Consider the following 16553-nt stretch of genomic DNA (forward strand, 5'->3'; position numbering starts at 1 on the left):
ATAGCCAGCGTCACACCTGAGGTACCACCTTGAGAGGAGGGAGCCGCTGCAGCTGCTGGGGAGGCTTGAGCTATCGCACTTTTGCTTCGGCTCTTCCTTGCTGTGGTCCACTAGACCCACTTCCTTGTTCTCTTGATAAGTTGGGCCATCATCACCTCTAGATCTTCGCAAGCATCTTCATAAGGTTCAAAACTAACAAGAGATAGGTATTACTGTACGTGTTTTGTCCATCATCCTCAACTCCCTCAACATCAAGATTGACTCCATACAATTTTACTTGATCTATTGTGAGCCTGGCAAAAGCACGATCACGGCTCTCGAATTCATCTTTGCAATCGGCCCAGTAATCTTCTACAGTGGTGATATGCTTAATCACACTTCCAATCTGAAGAACATCTTTTGTATATCCATTTGGGTCAAACATAGGTCTCAGGACCTCATACATTTCCAACTTGTACTTCATCTCGAACACCTTCAACATGTTCGTCGCATCAAAACGGGATTCGCAACTGAAAGTTCCCACCTTCATAGGGAACTCGTAGCCTTACTTCTTTAAGCTCCCGCTCAGCACGTTCACCTGAATCGCCTACCTCACAATCTCGATCAGCACAATCATGTCACTCAGGTACCTTGGTAGCTTCAAAGGGAACCCATCAAAAGCTGCAAGACGCAAATACGAAAAGGATGAGAACTGAATGAAAAAGCTCCCAAATTGACTGATAGCCGCCATAGCTTCTCAACTAAATGTCCTTTCTAGACACCCTTGGAGTTCCCTGCAAATTCTCATAGTAAATGTGTCATTAACTCTTATATATTCTGTATAACTATTCTCCAATTGTAAACAAGGGTAGAACTCATAAGACTTCACATCATCAGAAAAATTCTCCACCCTTGGGAGGCCTGGCCATAATTGCAAAGAAGCTAACATATAAATGAGGAAAGAGGACACATAGAATGTGTTGTAGAACTTTGTAGCACTAAGAGCATTGGACAGATTCTCGCTTACCTTGAAGGCCCAATCAATGTATTGGGTATCAGAACAAATAACTTGCACCAAGAAGAAGTATTGTTCAACAAAATTCAAAGCTTCTACCTCACCCTTAGTTCTGTGCAAGAGTACCATGATGTCGACAATCTCAGGTTTGAGATTAGTACCAAACAGTCTTAGGGACCTTACTCTTGGCACCTCGTGATTTTTGGAACCATGATTGCATAATTTCTTTCCTCTAGACCATTTTCTTCACGGAAAACTCAAAAATGTCTCCACCAATTGTGATATCTAAAAACTCTTCTCGCTCCGAGACTCAAAGACAATTTACCACAATTTGCCTATCAATAGAGATCAATACTGTGTTAGCTGGCAATACAATTTGCCTAGTGTCTGGATTATAATGATTTATGCATTCGTAAATCAATTGAGGAACTTGGATTGCAACTGGGAAACTGGCTACTTCAACTAGCCTGCATCCTCGGAGCTTCTCAATAATGGGATGGATTGGCACCAATTTCACCCTTTTCTGAAAGTCTTGCATGTCAAAGAAACGGAGAGAGGTATCCGAGAAATTCTGCAAAGAAGACTTGATTCCATTTAATCCATCAAAACCCGCGAATCTAGTTTCCATTTCGTTCGTGGGTGAATTTCAAAATCTAGAAAAGCAAAGAATGGTAAATGCACAGATGCTAGCTTTTCAAACAGAGGTTGTGTAAATTAACAAAATAACAATTTGAGTAAGAGCGGTAATTTTTGCAACTGTTCATATATCTCTATATAGAAGTTTCAATCCATACGTTAATCTTTAGGGTTCACGCCACGCAAATGAATTCAAGGAGAGGTCCATTGTAACACTAAATGCGTAATTCAACGGATAACTTGATGTCCTTTCACTTTTTTGTTGGGCCAACGGTAATTTTTTATCCTTCACATTTGCTTTCCCGTTTTACACTAAGTTTCGGAAAGTTATAAACAGAGTACTTTGTAACAAAATATCCGCTGAAGCGAATTCTACTTAGTAGATCTTTCCTACCATGGTCAGGTATTTTCCATTATCATCTTGAGAGGTTTACCACATGAACAATGGGTTTCATTCACTCACCAACTTGATTTTCTTTAAAATCCAAAAAATTGTCCTCATGGGTTGAAAACCCGCCGAGGAGAAGACAATTTTCATTTCTCCGCCCAAGCTTGCCTTTCAACTTTACTTTTTGATTATAGTTACCTTTGGGTTCGAAGATGTCCAATAAGTAGTGTGAGAAGTCATTAGGACCCACCTTTTCCTCTTTTCCTTCATAATTGGCTTCTTCGGGAAACTGACTTCATGGATTGAAAACCTGCCGAAGAGAAGTCAGTTTCTAGTTTTCCGCCCGGAGTGATTCTGAGAGTTGTGACGGATTCTAAATGCTTCCTGAAGTAGATAATTGTAAGAGGAACCTCAATTTGTCATAGGGTACCTTTCTACCTTCTATACCTTCTTACTTCGGCACGTATGTATCATTTGCTGCTTTTCGCGAAAAATCGCCATCATGGGTTGAAAACCTACCAAGGAGAAGGCAAAGTCCGGATTTCCACAAACTTTTGTTCTCATGAAGAAAACAATGAATCTCAAGCAGATATAGCTCTTATAAGTGCTCTTTGCATGTTAAGAGAATCTCCATTGGATTAGGTACTAAATTACCTCCAAAAACTCACAAAACAAAAGGAAAACCACCCGGCTATGAAATGTGGGGAAGGGGAAGATGAAAAATCCGATGAAGACTCCTTCTACCTAAGGGGGCTTGGACTTAGACTCGGACACACCTAGGACTTTACTAGACACAAAGTTTCTACTTTGCAAATTGGTTAGAGAATGAAAAGTGGGGCAACAATATTGATAACATCAATCTCTTTCTCTCATAATTTCAAAGTTCCAAAACTAAACAAATATAAAGGGAAAGGAGACATGTAATCCTGTGAAAAATATTTCATGGCATGCCATGAAGTGACTTACAATAATGCACATCTTATGAAATTCATCCTAGAACGTTTAGGAGGGCAAGCCCTTGAGAAGTTTATGCACCTACGGCATGGTTCCATTACAACTTTTCCACAAAAAGTTTTTAAAATTGTAAACCATTTGTCCTACAACATAGAGCACAAACTTTCAATGCTTGACCTCCACAATACCGAGCAACAAATGGAGAGAGCTTTGTCTCCTTCCTCAAACATTGGATAAGTCTTGTTAGTTACTTCCCATGGACTATACTAGTAAATAACTCATCAATATTTTGATCGCAAACCTTATCCTGAAAAATGACTTTTCATTTACAAGTCCATTGTGTTACCACTTTTAATGAAATTATTGAGTCACCATAGAGAAAGCACTTATTGCGAAGAGACTAATCAAGATTTATTATTGGACAAAGACATAACAAATCAAACTAAAGGCATTAAAATTTGGCCTAAAAATAAAACTATTGTACGTAATAGGATCACCGGTACCAAAGTTGTCCAAAATGTCCTACATAAACTCCTATTTCCATACCACAAGGGTCATCAAAAACCCCTGCAACTTGAAGACATAAATATGCTTTTTTCGGAAATATCTAAAAAATAGATTTGAAAAATCTCATTAAAACAAAAACAAAAACTTACAAGGTCTAGTAAAAATGAATAATATAAATGTCATCAAATTGAAGATTATACCCTTTTAAAATGTATGCAACTAAAACATTATGTCAAGTATATTATTGATTTTACAAACTCTAGTGGAAGGTCCTTCATCCTCTTCACCTAATAAGCAACTAAGTATCTATTAAGATCCATTCAACAACTATGACCTAAAAATCAGCCCTCGAGACATAATAAAAGTTTGGACCAAAAGAATCAAACAAACAATGTCCATGCCATACCCTCCTCTTGTGACTTGGTCATCTCAAAAAAGTTAATCAACAAGTCAACATGGTGACCACTAAAGGTCTCAATGGCAATGACACTACTAGGCATGATCAAGTTATCATCTACGGAATGTCCTCATCCTCTCAACAAGCCACCCAATATGACTTCATTAGGCATCTTGGAAAGAATTCAACACATTTTTATATATTGGAGCTTGTTAGATCACCTATTTTTAGGGACATATTCAACCATGCTTTGAGAGTGTCAAGAGTCGCTAGTGATGTAAATCTTGATCAGTTTGAAGTCCTTACAGGACATTTGTCTTCTTCAAAACATGTTGTCCATAGAACCATCTCATAGCATAGCAATCAATATAGAGACAATTATCAACAAACATGAAGTCAAACGAATCCTTATACATAGTGGCTCTCTTTTTAAGCTATGTACATACAACCTCATTAAACAATTGGGAAATTCAAACGATAAAATAGAAACCCGTAAAAACATAACAATCAAAGCATACGATAAAGAAGAAAGAGAATCTAAAGGAGTCATCTAGTTACACATCTAATCTTATAGAACAACATGTTGCATGATCTTGACCTTGAACTTCCATATAACATCCTCCTTGGTTGTTGATGGATTCATGTCATGCAAGCAATTTAATCCACCTACCAATACTATATCAAATTTTTGCACAATGGTGAAGTCATAGTTCCAACTAATCCTAGTCCCTACCAATATTGTAGATTACCAGAGAGTTCTTACACCAAGTCACACCATTGTCCTAGTGTGGATATTGTCATCCCTCCACCATCATTGTCCTCTATCACATATATTGATTGTTCTACTTTGGCATTAGCATCATCCACCATACCCAACTGTAAAGTCAAGTTCAAGATTGTGCACAAAGCATATGGGGAGTGTGAGATATAGAATGCCTTCCATGTTGGCCAACTCTCTTTTTCTCCAAAATCTTATTGCAAATCACAAAAGAATAAATAGAGACAGCTCCTAAAGTCATCCAATGTGGCATAACAGATTTTGTACAAAATGGCTTTCTTGAGGATAAAATTATAGATGGTGACATAATTGCTTTATCATACAAGATGAAAAATTTGCACCATGTCTTTTCCAAGACCTATCCCAAAGGACTTGAATTGTGTAAGAATATGAGCTTTAAAGAAGGATTAGGATTGCATGAATAAAGCTCCTCTCAAATCAATCACTATCAAAGTCGATCATCATAGATTCAGTCTAAGGTATACACATCTACTAGAAGAATCCCACAATACCAACTACACCTCTAATACTGCTGCAATAGCCTTTCTCTTTGGGAGAACTCCTTAAGTAAATAGCCTTTCTGTTCGTACTCTTACACCTTCCACCAATCTTCCACATACTATTCCTAATCAAGAACATCATCATTATTTCATATCACGGTGCACTTTGAATAGTATAAACTAAGGCAACCTATTTTTTCTCTCATATTTGATGGTTGTCTCAGTATGAACCCACAAATAGTGTCAGATGCCTCATGAATGGTATAGTTTGTCGCTTTCTTGAGACTTAGTTCATGCATTGGATACATCCTCACCTTGGTAATATATACAGTAGTGCATAACATCTGTTGTTATATTTGATAAGTGTTACGAAATTTTAAGTTGACATAACACATTATCATCATTTCATACCTGGTCATGCTTTGTGCATCCATCTTTTAATCTTTTTTCTTCCATCATTTTCCATCCTTCATCTAACAATTTCTTTGCATCTCTTCTTTCAAGAGATTACCCATGCAATGTATCCACAAATAATCTCTCTAGGGGGCACTAGCCATCTTGCATTTCAAATTTTCTATTTCTTAGCTGATTCGGGCAAATTAACATCTTCTACCTTCTCTATTTTTTGTTCTCAGCGATTCATTTCTTTAAAATAATTTCACTTACTCATTGCTTCAAAGCAGTCAAATGCAAACACTACAATTCTTCCTCCTAATCATTGTCATTTGTTCATGAGTTGTCGTTGATTATTCAACCCATTTATTAATTAATATCACATATCATATCAATAACTTATTATCATTGTTAATTTTATCCATTTGCATTTAGATAATTAAATAAATGAAATCCAATTTCCATTGCTTAAATTAAAATTTCATTTTTGAATCATTAACTAACTACTTGGATCAATTATGTCAGACTTCAATTAGAAGCTTCATCCATTAATAACTCAATCTTTGAAGCTATTATTGTCCTCCACATATATCCATCGATCAGTCTTCAAAGAGATACTTGTCCTTCACAAGCATCCATATATAAATTAAAATAATTTGTTATCATCTTCTCATTCATTTGAAATGGCAATTTTCAATTTAGCAGTTTCATTTAAGTCCTTGATCTCATCCTCATCTCCCAATTTGATTTTTCCTTGGAAAATCTATGAATGCAATTATTTCTTCATCATTTCATATCAAACACTCTCATGCAAGTATATTATGTCAAAATTCATCTTCATTTGAATCTAGTGTTATGCTACTCAGTTGCATCCATATTTCAACAAGACAGATCAATTTAGACTAGAGTTTAATCGATTTCAATTTGAGTTTCAAATTGTGTTTTTGTTGAAAATAATTTTGTTATCATTGCAAAATTCAAGACAAATAGTTCAAGCTTTCCAAATAGTTAGAGATTGTTAACTTCAACTACTAGTCTACTACTATTAAAGGGATGTTAAACATCTTTCAAGAATCAAATGTTATTCAGGCAAGAGCCTACAACACAACAGTAACTTGTGAGCCTCTCATGTGGGACGTCTTGGGTTTGAATTCGCTTAACACATAAAATTTATTAATTACAACAAATAACAATAATTAATCTAGGCTTCGGTCATTTACCGATCAAAAAAAAAAAACAATCAAATGTTATTCACCAGCCATGGGAAGCAAATAAAATCACAGATACTCTAGCAAAATAACATCTAAACTCCATTCAAGATGCATAACAAATAAGAGCATTGAGGCTAAAGTAACCGTAACCCTCAGTAAGCTTTTTCACTACATACAGCAAATGAACCAGTACCAAAGATAACTGATGCTCAGCATGTCAAATGGGGATACAAACGAGATTTAGCATAATTTAATTTTCCTAGCTCTATAAAATGTGCTTTGTCCTCAAAATTGAAGACAAAGATCTAAATGACTAAATTTTAGAAAAATTACTTTTCTAAGCTCTGTAAAGTGTGTTTGGCTTCCAGACTGGAGACGGAAGTATCTTAATGATTAGATGTGTGTACTACTATATGTTGCAATATAGATAAAACTTAATGTTGGCTGACGCATCATGCATGGATGCACATATTATGAGGGGTGGGAAGGTGCTAACATGATAGAGAAGCATACCAAAAATGACAAAAAATCCTCAAAATTCATACCGACTCAAATCGAGAATGAGAAAAGAAAATTATAACAAATAACGAATACCACAGAAAAAGAATATATAACAAATAAAATTCATGAAAAAACATTTATTAAAAATAGAAACAAGAATAACTATGTTTCACAGAACTTAAATGGTGCTTGCATTCAATGCCCATTTTGGAAAAAAGATTATTTCAAAACTCCCAAAAAATGTGCACAAACTCATTATCTAGAGTTGTCAGATTTAAAAGTGTTCTGAAAAATAAAAATCACAATTAATTTTCAGCACCAAGTTTTTGAACCTTGAGCTTGCTGATTTGTAAGGTAGACTTTTGGCAACTCCACTGTGAGGACTCACCATGCACAGTAGATAGACTATTGGAAGGTGAGGGGAAATTAGAACTTCAAATGTACTTTGTTAATCTTTTAAAGCAAATTTGACCATGCTATGTCAATTGGAGAAAACGTTTGCAATTTCAGAATCCAGATAAGACTTCTTTTTTTCCAAGCATTACAAGAACCTTATCTACTTCCTAAATCTGAAATTTTGGTTTTTAAACATATTTTAAGTTATTATTTACAAACTAAAATTCAATATTCATAAGATTTAATGCTGATTTAAGTTATTGTTTAACAAATTAAAATTCTAAGTTATTTTCTAGTTTAGAGCCTTTCAAAACATGGTTTAAAATGCCATTTTACTAAATTATAAATGTTATTAATTAATGTTCAAATGCAAACCATTTTATGTTGATTTTTTTTTACATTTTGGGCAAAATTGTTGTTTTTCACCATCATAACCTGTAGGTTTTATGTTTCAAGTTCAAAACGCTACTTTTTAATTTCAAACCCTTTTATGTTTGGTGCTGTAAAATACAGCATTATAAATTTAACTTTTTAATAAATGTAAAATTTGCATTTTGCAAGTTAGTATACAATGGCACCAACATCATGAAGTGGGAGCCAACCCAGTTGTGGAAGTGATGTCAAGTGGAAGAACAGCACAAGGACGGACTTCAAGACTGTTGTTTGCAACTACTAGCGACAGAAGATGAATGGAGGTGTCAGTCTTGTAAGTACCACCTTGCACGCATGTCTTGTCACAAAGCTTGTCCTAGTGCCATGATTGAGGTAGAACAAGAGATGTAGATGACCTTGTATTGACAGAACAATAAAAATTAGAGAGGATGAGGAGAAATGCAGCCATAGCTATGGCCATTAATCCCAACTTGGTCCAAGAAACAAGGTGAATGTGACAAAATTAGTGGCTCCAGATGGGCCCACTCGTGTGGGACAAATCCAACTCATATAACTTGAGCAAAGCACAAACAAGAGGCTTTTTTATACACAAAAACACAACCTTCCATTTAAGGTACAATGTACAACAAGGAGATGCAAGAGAAAGTAGATATAGGTTGTGCCAATTTCTAATTTGGCAATAACCTTCCTTTCAAAATATTAAAGAGCTCGTATGAGAAATATTTACCATTGACAATTGCAGGAAAGGGTACAAGGCACTCTCTCCATATAACTTAACTAGGCAATTGCCCCAAAAGGTTGTTATAGATTAAAAATCAATTTTGGAAGAACAAAGGAAGCAATAGAACAAGTATATATGCACCATACTTTAGATGCGTGATGAAAACAACTGCACCCTCATCAATTTTCTAGTAGCTCCACTGGTGTTCTTTTAGGTCCATAAACACTTCTAACAAGATGAAAAAAGCAAACGATGAGTCTAAAGCTAGAAGAGATTGCATTAGAACAAGGCATTGAAAATGCTGTGCAAACTGTAACTAATAATTCAAGAGCATACATGGTGTCAACGAGAATGCTTCAAGACAATAAAACACCACTTTTTCAACCCCTTGCATTGCCCATTGCCTTAATTTCTATTCAAAAATATCAACAAAATTGACTGGATAAAAATATCAGTAGAAAACAACCAGTGAGGCCATCTAAATTACTATATAGGAGATTAAAATAGAACTTTGACTCCATTTGAGAGATCATTGATTCGAAGTGGAAAAATCAACTATATCAACCTATTATTGCTTAAAATCTTTTAAGAATGTCTGATTAAGTTATTATGATTGGGAAGATTGAGGTCAAAAGTAACCTAAATCTTCAAAAGCTATTCTTTTGTAACATTTCAACATTATAGCACTTTTGGATGTGAGTGCAATTAGAATTTGTTTGATGCATGAAGAAACACAACTTTAGGAAGCAATAGAACAAGCATAAATGCACCATACTTTAGATGTGTGATGAAAACAACTGCACCCTCGTCAATTTTCTAGTAGCTCCACTGGTGTTCTTTTAGTTCCATAAACACTTCTAACAAGATGAAGAAAGCAAACAATGAGTCTAAAGCTAGAAGAGATTGCATTAGAACAAGGCATTGAAAATGCTGTGCAAATTGTAACTAATAATTCAAGAGCATACATGGTGTCAACGAGAATGCTTCAAGACAATAAAACACCACTTTTTCAACCCCTTGCATTGCCCATTGCCTTAATTTCTATTCAAAAATATCAACAAAATTGACTGGATGAAAATATCAGTGGGAAACAACCAGTGAGGCCATCTAAAATTACCATATAGGAGATTAAAATAGAACTTTGACTCCATTTGAGACATCACTGATTCGAAGTGGAAAAATCAACTATATCAACCTATTATTGCTTAAAATCTTTTAAGAATGTCTGATTAAGTTATTATGATTGGGAAAATTGAGGTCAAAAGTAACCTAAATCTTCAAAAGCTATTTTTTTGTAACATTTCAACATTATAGCACTTTTGGATATGAGTGCAATTAAAATTTGTTTGATGCATGAAGAAACACAACATGTTGTCACTACAAAGTCTCAATGACTTTGATTTCATGAAATACGACCTTCAACTCCCTCAAAAAATATAGAGAACACAATTGGTGAGGAATGTATAGACTTGGATGATTGACCAATACAAAGACTAAAGTGCACAAGATGAGCACATCCCATGTTTACAAAAGACAAGATTGTTGAGTTTGAGACGCAAGATATGGAACAAGACATTGGATTTGAAGGTATCATTGCAAATGACAAACTTAAGGCAGATAAGTAATTGCCAATTAATTTGAGGGTGGCGCCACAACTTATCTAAACGCAGAAGGCCCTTGCCCAGATTTTCATCCAAATGAGGAAGAGGAAATTGTAAATTGTTGTAACTTGCATGTATATGTAGTTTATGTTAATTATTTTTCTACGAAAAATCATAAATTCATGATACAAATCATATTTGTCAGCTAATAGTTGTTGTATTCATATGATGATTCGATATTGTACTTTGTATTCAAACCTAATAGAAAACATTTTCCCAATTCTGTGATTGTATTTTGCATGAATTTATGTTTATTCAGGAATTTAAGTATTTTTTAAATTGCCAAGTTGCAAGTCCAAGTTTATTATCTATAGTCAAATAAGAACAAATTTGGATTTTTAGCTTCACGGTGTGAGTCATAGAAAACCCCCTTTGATAATTAAATGCTTCTAAACTTCGAAAAACATTGCTCTATAGAAAATAAAATAGCAAGAATTTAATAGACACAAAGTCTAACTTTTGCACATTATGATCTCCACATTTACTCCAAAAAGAGAAAAATATACAATAGAGCAAGCATAAAATGGGATTTGAATCCTTATTAACTGCAACTTGAACAATTCCTTGACAATATTTAATCTTGAGAAAAATAAGATCCTCCTATTGCACACATATCTTTCTGACATGAACATAACCATATCTATAAAGAGAAACTTAAATTATTATGGTACTTACGGTATTTAATAAATAAACATATATTTCATGTATACCACTTATTTGAATATTTTTCTATGATTTCCAAATAGAAACACTGAGTTAAATTATAAATTCATTATAAAGATAAACAGAGAAACAATGAACTAATTAAAGGTTTAAAGACAATCAAGGAACAGTCATATGTACTAAAAATGCATATAAGCTTCTAGATGCAGGCTTTCAGATATCAAAGGTATAAAGATTTTAGGGAGATTACAAGGGGTAAAAGGAAAACTGTCTTGTGCAACAAAACGACCTGTTAGAAATGCATGATGATGCTAATGACAATTATCAGAATAATTATTACCTTTATGATAGAAAGGACTGACGGGCCCTCAGATGGGTACAGCCTTGTCAAATGATTTTTGCTTTCATCTAATATTTGCACTTCATAATGTTGCCGAGCTATTTCCTTCAGCAGTGCTAAACATGATGAATTCTCTTTTTCAAAATACGTTATTGCCTGTTTCATGCTCTGCCTCTCATCCTCCAGGGCCCGAATCCTGAAAATAAGTTGCTTGACTTCACTTTGCACAAGACCCTGCCCAAGCTCAGTTCTCAATTCCGCAGAGAATGTGGTCATGCTCCTTCCTTCACTTCTCTCATCAGGGTCAGTTGCCCTTTCTGGTTGTCCAATGTGTCTCTGAGATAACAAATCAAGTTCTGGATGTCCATAACAATCCTGATTTCCTTTCAGAGGCTCGCATCCTCCAGATCTCCCATCATCATTTTTGACATCGGGAACATCATCCACAGCTTGTGAAAGAGAAGGATTTCCAGTTTTTGACCCTTCTGGAATCATCTTGACAAATGTCAATTCATCATTTCCATCAAACCTCTCTTTGATTGCATCTCCAGACAATGTCCAAGGAGGCTTTGGTCCTTCCCGAGGAGACTTAGATCCTTCCCTAGGAATGGGCAAACGGGTTTCACGTGGAATCTTCGACCCCTTTTTTGCTGCAGTGCATGCTTCATTTTTATGGGGTAAAGAATTGCATTTTCCAATGTTGCCAACATTCTCCTTCATTTGCTTGCATCCACTACATTTTAAACTTTCATTAGGATTTCCTGAGATATGACTCAAACTAGAAATTTTTCCATCTGCATGTTCCAAGACTTGAGACTTGATGCTCTTTTTCCCAGAACATGAACCACTGGCTCTGACAGTTAACAATCCATCTTCCCCTTTTGAACTGTCTTCAGTTGCTTCAACCAGTTCATCAGATGAATTCAAACTGTCTGCAGAAGGCCTCCAAATAAGTTTATCTGAACAGTCTGACAAATGTTTTGGTTGCAAATTCCTTATTTTGCTCCATTCACCATTTGGGTTCTCAATGTGTCTCTCTCCTTCTAGCTGCTGCAGCCTCTCTTCTAAACTCTCCACATATTCCCATATTTCAACATTTTTAGAATCATGAACATCAGATTTTTGCAAACCATGCCTACCATTCAAAGCATGATGGATTGAAGAATTGTAGTCATCTCGCTGTGATGGATGAGAGGAACAAGCACCGATCTCTTGCACTGGCAAAATTCTTGGTGAGTATGTATCTTCCCACTCCAACCGTGGCTGCAAAGAACTCTGAGTATCACTTAACTTTCCTAGACGTATTCTTCTACTATCTGTTTCCTTAGCTTGCCAGTACGTAGAATCTCTTGTCTCTGTATCATAAAAGTCAAACCTATCTTGTTGTGCTGAAAAATTATTCACACGGCCAGAAGATTCAGTCAAATAGCAACGATCATCTACCTCCTCCAAGCGGGATCGCTCAGGTGACCTGTTCACACTCTCGTATTCAAAACCACCAATGCTCAATATTCTGTGCTTGAAAGATTGAACCTCTAGTTCAAGAGCTTTAATCATCTGTTCCTTTCTATACAGCAGAGTTTCAAGAGAAACCAATTCCTGTTGATCATGAGCAAATTTTCCTTCAGCATAACGTCTGAACTGTGAAGCTTCCATATGCATCTGAGCTTTTTCCTTCTGAAGACGTGAAATAAAAGTCATCGCTTCCTCTGTTGCAGATGCCGCAGCATTTCTCTCTTCATCCAGCTCACTACTTAGTTCTTCAATTGTTATTTGCTGCCTTTGAAGTGCCTCTTTCATTGAACTCAACTCACTCAACAGCTCCACTTCCACCTCTGAATTATCTGAAGCTCCTTTACCTTCATAATATGCATGTTCAACCTTCCGCTTCACACGACGATCCCAATTTTTTTTTGTTCCACCCAAGACGAACTCCTTCATTGAACTGTCATCAAAGTTTGCAGCCATAGTCCTTGTAAAAGAGATCAACAAATGTTGATATGGAGTTTACCATGCCCTAATATAAGAGAAAGGAATAATAGTACAATATTCCACCACAGCGGAATCCTTTAATCACGTTTCCTTGGAAATCGTCCTGCTCTTTTATTTACTTCAGATGAACCGTTCCCAGAGATCTTCCGTCTCCCTTCACAGAACAAGTCCGATAGCCAAAATAAATTACAAAAAAACACTTGCATTTTCAAAATCTCTATCCTAATTTCTGAATCAGTTTTCAATAAATGCAGTTCAAAATAGATCAATTTCCACAGAACTTGTCAAATATGAACTACTTCCACCCAAAAGAAATCCATTTCATTGTTATCTCTAACCAGTTTAAACCAAAACTACGAAAGATTCTCCAGACTGTTTGATTCGATTAGCTTTATCAAAACACTATACATTGTTTTCGTCGTCAGCTGGTTCCATCTGCGAACATTAATTTACATGCCATGTTGAACAATGTTCCAAATTCTAACAAACCTGTCTGGATTGTTGTAATCTCACAAATTTAGCAACATATGCTGATTTTACAAGTTTAGGTTCCTCTCAGTTTGACTAGGTAAAACAAAGACAATGTTGAAAAGGTTTGCTTAAATTTTTGCATACTTCACAATCAACTAAAAAAATGTTTAAAAGGTTCCCCAAATGGTTTGCATACTTCACAATTCCGACAAATTGAGCACCGCATTTACGTACACCGAAGCTAAACCCTAGAATACGTTGAAAATCTTCGTATACTTCACATTCTGACAAATTTAAAACCGAATTTGAGTACCCCAAACAATAAACCCTACAAAACATTGAAAAGATTGTGTAAATGCTTCACAATTCTGACAAACAAAACCCGATGACGTCCCCCAAGATCATTTCTATCGATCCTGTAAATCTCCACCCTGCAGAACTTGTCCTTACCTCTCAAATTTAGCATCAGATTGCCCCATGTTATCCCCAAAGATCTAAAGATAAGAGGCCAGCAGGCACTGTCTTGTTATGTGAAATATTTCCATTCTAAGACTCATGACACAGAACCGATACAGATTACAGCACCATCAAATACATCCATGAGCTGAAAAAGTCGAGAAATACACACCTGGTCTGTATCTGCCACAATAGTTTGTCAATTTGCGCGCCGTAAAAGCCAATGGACGAGTATCTGATCTCAAAGTTGCAGGTCAGTGACAGAAAGATAAATAAAACACGGGCTGGAAAGGCGTATAAAATCATATTCTCGGACACTTCCCCGCAGAGGAAACGCTTCCAGCTGAAAAGGTTTCTTTTTTCATGCGTCCGTTGGTTTATTCATTGATTGGGGAGATTAACTATGGTTTGAGCGCGGGGCCTGCAGTTTACGTTACAATATATTGTTTGTCTTCTCTTTGAATAGATGGTGGAAGAGCTTTTGCAAAGGAACGTGTTTTACTTTATCTAATTATATGTTTCGTCAAAGGAGGCGCCCGTAAATAACTTTGGGAGAGCTTTTCAAAGTCGTGTGCCAATTTCAGGACAAATCACCGAACATTCCTTGGAAATGATTGAAATCCAAAACAGTATTATATTTGTTAGTTATCATATTTGGAATGCTAGATCGTGGGAAATGCCTAGGCAGTTCATGCAGGTCACTTCAAGTAGGATATTTTGGGAAAATACTATATAGGCTTTGCCTTAGACTAATTCAAAAGAATACAAATGTCAATTAACTAATTTTAATTTGTAGATGATAGTTTAATGTGGATGCATTAAATTTGAGTTTAATGTTATTATGCCGAGAGGCATATACAATGGGAGAAACACTTATCAGCACAAAGAATATTTCAAAGAATAATTCGTATAAGGAAAAAAGATTTGGTGAGAGTTACAAACGAAATTAAAATATGGAATGTCATTTGGCAATCAAAAAGATTTGGTGAGAGTTACAAACGAAATAATAGGCCCGAAATAATGGGGCCCGAAAAAGTAGGACCCAAAAAAATAGGGCCCGAAAAAGTAGGACTTGAAAAAATAGGGGCGAAATAATTTCAATATGATTTTTTTTTGGTTAAATATAATTTTGCATGCACATTTATACTTGTTTTTTGTGGGGAGTGGAGGAATTTGAAACAAATTTGTGGAATGTGAAGAGACGTCTGTTGGGGGATATGAGGAGCCTCTCAGAAGTTATAAAACCAAGGCTCACCATTTCATTTTCATTTTATGTTTTTGCAAGAAGGAAGAGGTGGAGGTTATTAGAGGATTAGATTGGAGTTTTTGAATAGGAGTAGATTGAAGTTTTGGAGTAACATTTTTGCAGGTGAAATTTCTATTTTTTATTTACATTTTCATTTACATTTAGATGTAGATGTAAATTGAAATTCAAAATTAGTTATAATATTCTACTTTGATTTAGATTTCAATTTTAATTAATTTCATTTAGATTTAAAATTCTGCTCATAACTATTTAGGCTTGCATTTAATAGTTTAGTCTTGCATATTTGATTTAGATTTAGATTTGTATTCAAAATCTATTTGATTTATATATTTTATAATACTTTTCATTTACATATTTTAAAAGAGCATGTGTCAAATTAGTTTTATATTTGCATGTTTCATATTAGTTTTAGATTTTCATATTTCAAAATAGTTTTGGTATGCATGTTTTAGATTTGAATGTTTCACAATAGTTTTACATTTGCATGTTTCTAAGTATTTATATTTTCATGTTTCAAAGCATAATTTTATCATTAATGTGGATGAGAATGCCACCGTATCAATACAATTTATAGTTTATTAAAGTTAATGATTTATTTATAGTAGATAAATCATATATTTAGTATATATTTTAAGATTAATAAAAATTTTAAAATAATAGCTAGCCGAAATAATATGAAGCCAAATGGATGCTGAAATAATAGAACTTGAAAAAATAAGGCCAAAAAAATAGAACGCAAGAAAATAGGGCTGAAATAACTTAATTAAAATTTTAAATATAAAACATTTTCTTTTTGTTAAATATATTTTTGCATGCACATTCATGCTTATTTTTTGTGAGGAGTGGGGGAATTTGAAACAAATTCATAGAATGTCAAAACACATCTATTGGGAGATATGAGGGTTCTCTCATAAATTATAAAACAAATGCTCCT

At 35.0% G+C, this 16553-nt stretch overlaps 1 protein-coding gene across 5 annotated transcripts in view; it reads right to left on the reverse strand.

Moving 5' to 3' along the window:
- LOC149552639 (myosin-binding protein 7-like) overlaps positions 1 to 14789 on the reverse strand; it is a 31053-nt gene extending 16264 nt beyond the window's left edge. Inside the window, exons 1-3 of one of the 5 annotated variants that reach the window (XR_016352963.1) lie at positions 14525 to 14757; positions 11434 to 13579; positions 8916 to 8994 (exon numbers count right to left, since the gene is read on the reverse strand). Coding sequence is in view for 1 of the 5 variants with exons in the window: in XM_089788213.1 (XP_089644339.1) it covers positions 11434 to 13401 (1968 nt within the window). In the remaining 4 variants the exon portion in view is untranslated. Of the gene's footprint in view, positions 1 to 8915; positions 8998 to 9544; positions 9627 to 11433; positions 13580 to 14524 lie in introns of those variants that run through there. The other 4 variants (XR_016352961.1, XR_016352962.1, XM_089788213.1 and 1 more) reach the window with 4 other exon arrangements.
- Between the last annotated feature and the right edge of the window lie 1764 nt (positions 14790 to 16553).

The sequence above is a fragment of the Cupressus sempervirens genome, chromosome 6 (genome assembly GCF_028749045.1).
Source record: "Cupressus sempervirens isolate cs-2001-9-10 chromosome 6, ASM2874904v1, whole genome shotgun sequence".
Taxonomy (NCBI): domain Eukaryota; kingdom Viridiplantae; phylum Streptophyta; class Pinopsida; order Cupressales; family Cupressaceae; genus Cupressus; species Cupressus sempervirens.